General features: G+C 58.1%; 1 protein-coding gene across 1 annotated transcript in view; it reads right to left on the reverse strand.

Annotated features, from left to right (window-relative positions):
* Window positions 1–754, reverse strand: part of LOC104159086 (LIM homeobox transcription factor 1-alpha-like) — a gene marked incomplete at its 5' end in the record, with an annotated part of 1257 nt that extends 503 nt beyond the window's left edge. Inside the window, 4 exons of the mRNA XM_009696900.1 lie at window positions 1–50; window positions 187–256; window positions 361–438; window positions 585–754. Of these exons, the coding sequence (XP_009695202.1) occupies window positions 1–50; window positions 187–256; window positions 361–438; window positions 585–754 (368 nt within the window). The remainder of the gene's footprint in view (window positions 51–186; window positions 257–360; window positions 439–584) is intronic.
* Between the last annotated feature and the right edge of the window lie 2004 nt (window positions 755–2758).

Below are 2758 nucleotides of genomic sequence, written 5' to 3' on the forward strand. Positions count from 1 at the left end.
GGGGTCCAGCCCCCCCTCCAGCCCCGCGCTGCCACCGCCGTTCGTCTGGGCTGGAAGATAAAAGCAAGTTGGTCAGCACAGTTGGGCTGCTGCTTTTTGGGGTGCTCAGCTCCCCTGGGAAGCCCAGAGAGGAGTGGGAAATAGGGAGCCCCAGAGCATGGGGAGAGCTGGGTGCAAGGGGGGTACCTGAGCTCAGGCGCTGTGTGTTTTGCTGATCCTGCTGCTGCTGCTGCTGCCGCCTGGCGAGCTTCTTCATCTGGGCGATAGGGAAAAAACAGGGTGAAATCATCCCCGGCCAAAGTGAGGAGGAAGGGGAGCCCCGGCACAGGGCGCTGGCAGGGGGCTGCCCCTCGTACCCACCTTTGCTCGCTGGTTCTGGAACCAGACCTGCACCACGCGAACGCTCAGCCCCGTCTCAGCTGCCAGCGTCTCCCGCACCTTGGAAAGACAGTGGCATCTCAGCCCCACTCAGCTTTTCTGGAGCACTTTAGGAGAGGACAGAGCAGCCAAGGCAAGGCTTTGCCCAACATCCAGGACATCCCTGGGGGCTGGAGCCAGCTGAGTCTGTGCCCTTCTCCCCATACCTTTCTGCAGGGCTTGGAGGAGACCTCAAATGATGCCTTGAACGCCCTCCGCTGCTGTGTGGTCAGGATCGTCCGGGGTCTCTTGGGTCGCTTGTGATCCTTCCCGTCCTCGGCACCTTTCCCTGAGGCTTGGCCCATTTTGCAGATGCTGTCCTCGTCATCACTTTTGCCTAAGGGGGATTAAAAAAGACAGCCGGTCCTTTACAGACAATGGGCACTCACATTGCTTTCCAGCATGTCCAAAATAATCTGGGGGACTTAAAACAAGGTGGTGTTGGTGGGGATCTTCTTGTGAATGAAGCTGAGGTTTGGGGCCGGCTGCCCCATTGCAGCTCAGAGAGGGGGAGAGCTGCTGTGGCTCATATTTTGGGGTCGTTCAGCCAGCAGATGTGCTTTTTGGTTCTTATTTTCCCCAACAATCTGAGCAGCTGCAATGTGAAACCCTGGGACAACTGATGTTCCCTCCATCAGGCCCAAATCCCTGCCTGTTCCACAGGGATTTCCTGCCAGGCCACAGCTGGGGACACATCTGGACAGAGACATACAAGTCACATCCACCCAAGGGGACAGCAGACATCGAGGACCACTGTGCCCCTGGGGCTGTCCCCCAGCCCAGCTGGTGACCAAGCATCTGCTCCCTCTGCCCAGACAGCCCAGGCCGGGGCAGGTCAGGGTGCAGGGTGAGCAGAGATGCTCAGAGAGGGCAACACATCCACCAAGACCTCACAAACCCATCTTGATTTGCCCCACCACGGAGGTCAACTCCATTTAGAGCACAGGCTTTTAATCACAAAGATAAGGGGCACCTTTTCGTCTATATTTCCCTCCTTCCATGGAGTTTTAAATCTCCCTGGACAGAAGCCCAGGCTGCTTCAAGCTTCACCCCTCGGGTACCGGCTGCAACGTGCTGCTCCGTTGCGTTCCCAGGCGCTGGTGTCTGCCTCCCTGCTGGTCTCTGCTGCTCGGGACCACAGGGCTTTCGGGCGGGAGCTGCTCCGGGAAAGCAGGTAGCGCTGCCCTGCCTCTTACCAGCCCTCCTCATTTACTGCATCATCACCATGTCGATGACCTCGCTTGCTCAGCCAGTGTAATGCAGGTTTGACAGCACAGGTTCTTCCCTTTCGTGAGCTGTAAAGCACTTAGACCCTTTTCCAGAAAGTTCCTCCACTGTCTATTTGGGAATCGATAACAAAGCTGAGGTGCTGGTTTGATGTAGACACAGGTCGCAAGGCTGTGCTTGGCCTAAGTCCTGTCCCAGGGCTGCCACGTCTCTGGGAGATGGGGACGCACCAGGAGGTTGTGAGCCTGGCCCAGAGGTCAGGTTGAACCCCGTGGCAAGAACTAATCATGGATCACACACATCAGAAAAGCATACATCCAACGGCAGGCTGGTTGGGAATGGGGAAAGACAGGAGCAGATCTCTGGGGCGAGGGGAGTTAATGATCCCAGTGGAGGAGCAAGGATGCTCTCAGGTACCAGTTACCTCTTCCCTCCACACAGCTGGGCTCTCTCCTGGGCTCACCAGCCAATACGGAGACCTTCCCGGTGGTGAGGGCTTAGAGGCCTGGGGCAGGGAGAGATCTTCATGCTGGTGGTCCCCAAACAGCCCAGAGCTGTGTGCTGGCCCGCAGGAGCCAGAGCCTTGCTGCTGCTGTGAGCCCCCCGCTCGCTCACGGTACATCCTCGGCATGCCCACGGCAGCAGCGGCAACGAGAAAGACAAACTGCTATTTTCTTGCATGTCCCAACACAAGGGATGCAGTAACGCAGCAGGTCCGAGAGCCCCAGGGCTGGGGACCCCCAGGGTGTGGAGTCTCTGATGGCTAATGGGGCTGAGCAGTGGGCACCGCCGCCTCCTTCTCAGGGCCAGCACAACCAGCCTCTCTGCTCTGCCAACCTGCCTGCTCTCCTGAAACCTGAAGGAGGTTAATTTTGATGGAAGGGTAGAGATTTTTATACATATTGGGAGGAGGAATGTCAAGCAATGGAGGCATTTCTGTGCCTGAACCCCTTTGCACCCCAACACGAGGTGAGTGCCCCAATCCCCTCCAGTCCAGGAGGGGCAGAGCCCGGCACGGGGGAGCCAGAGGCTCATGGACTCCATCAAGCAAATGCTGCTCAAAACCCACGCCAAGGGGGAAAACCCGCTCGGAGCAGCCCCCCTGAGCCCTCCC

The sequence above is a fragment of the Cariama cristata genome, unplaced genomic scaffold (assembly GCF_000690535.1).
Source record: "Cariama cristata isolate BGI_N322 unplaced genomic scaffold, ASM69053v1 scaffold11873, whole genome shotgun sequence".
NCBI classification, from domain to species: Eukaryota; Metazoa; Chordata; class Aves; order Cariamiformes; family Cariamidae; genus Cariama; species Cariama cristata.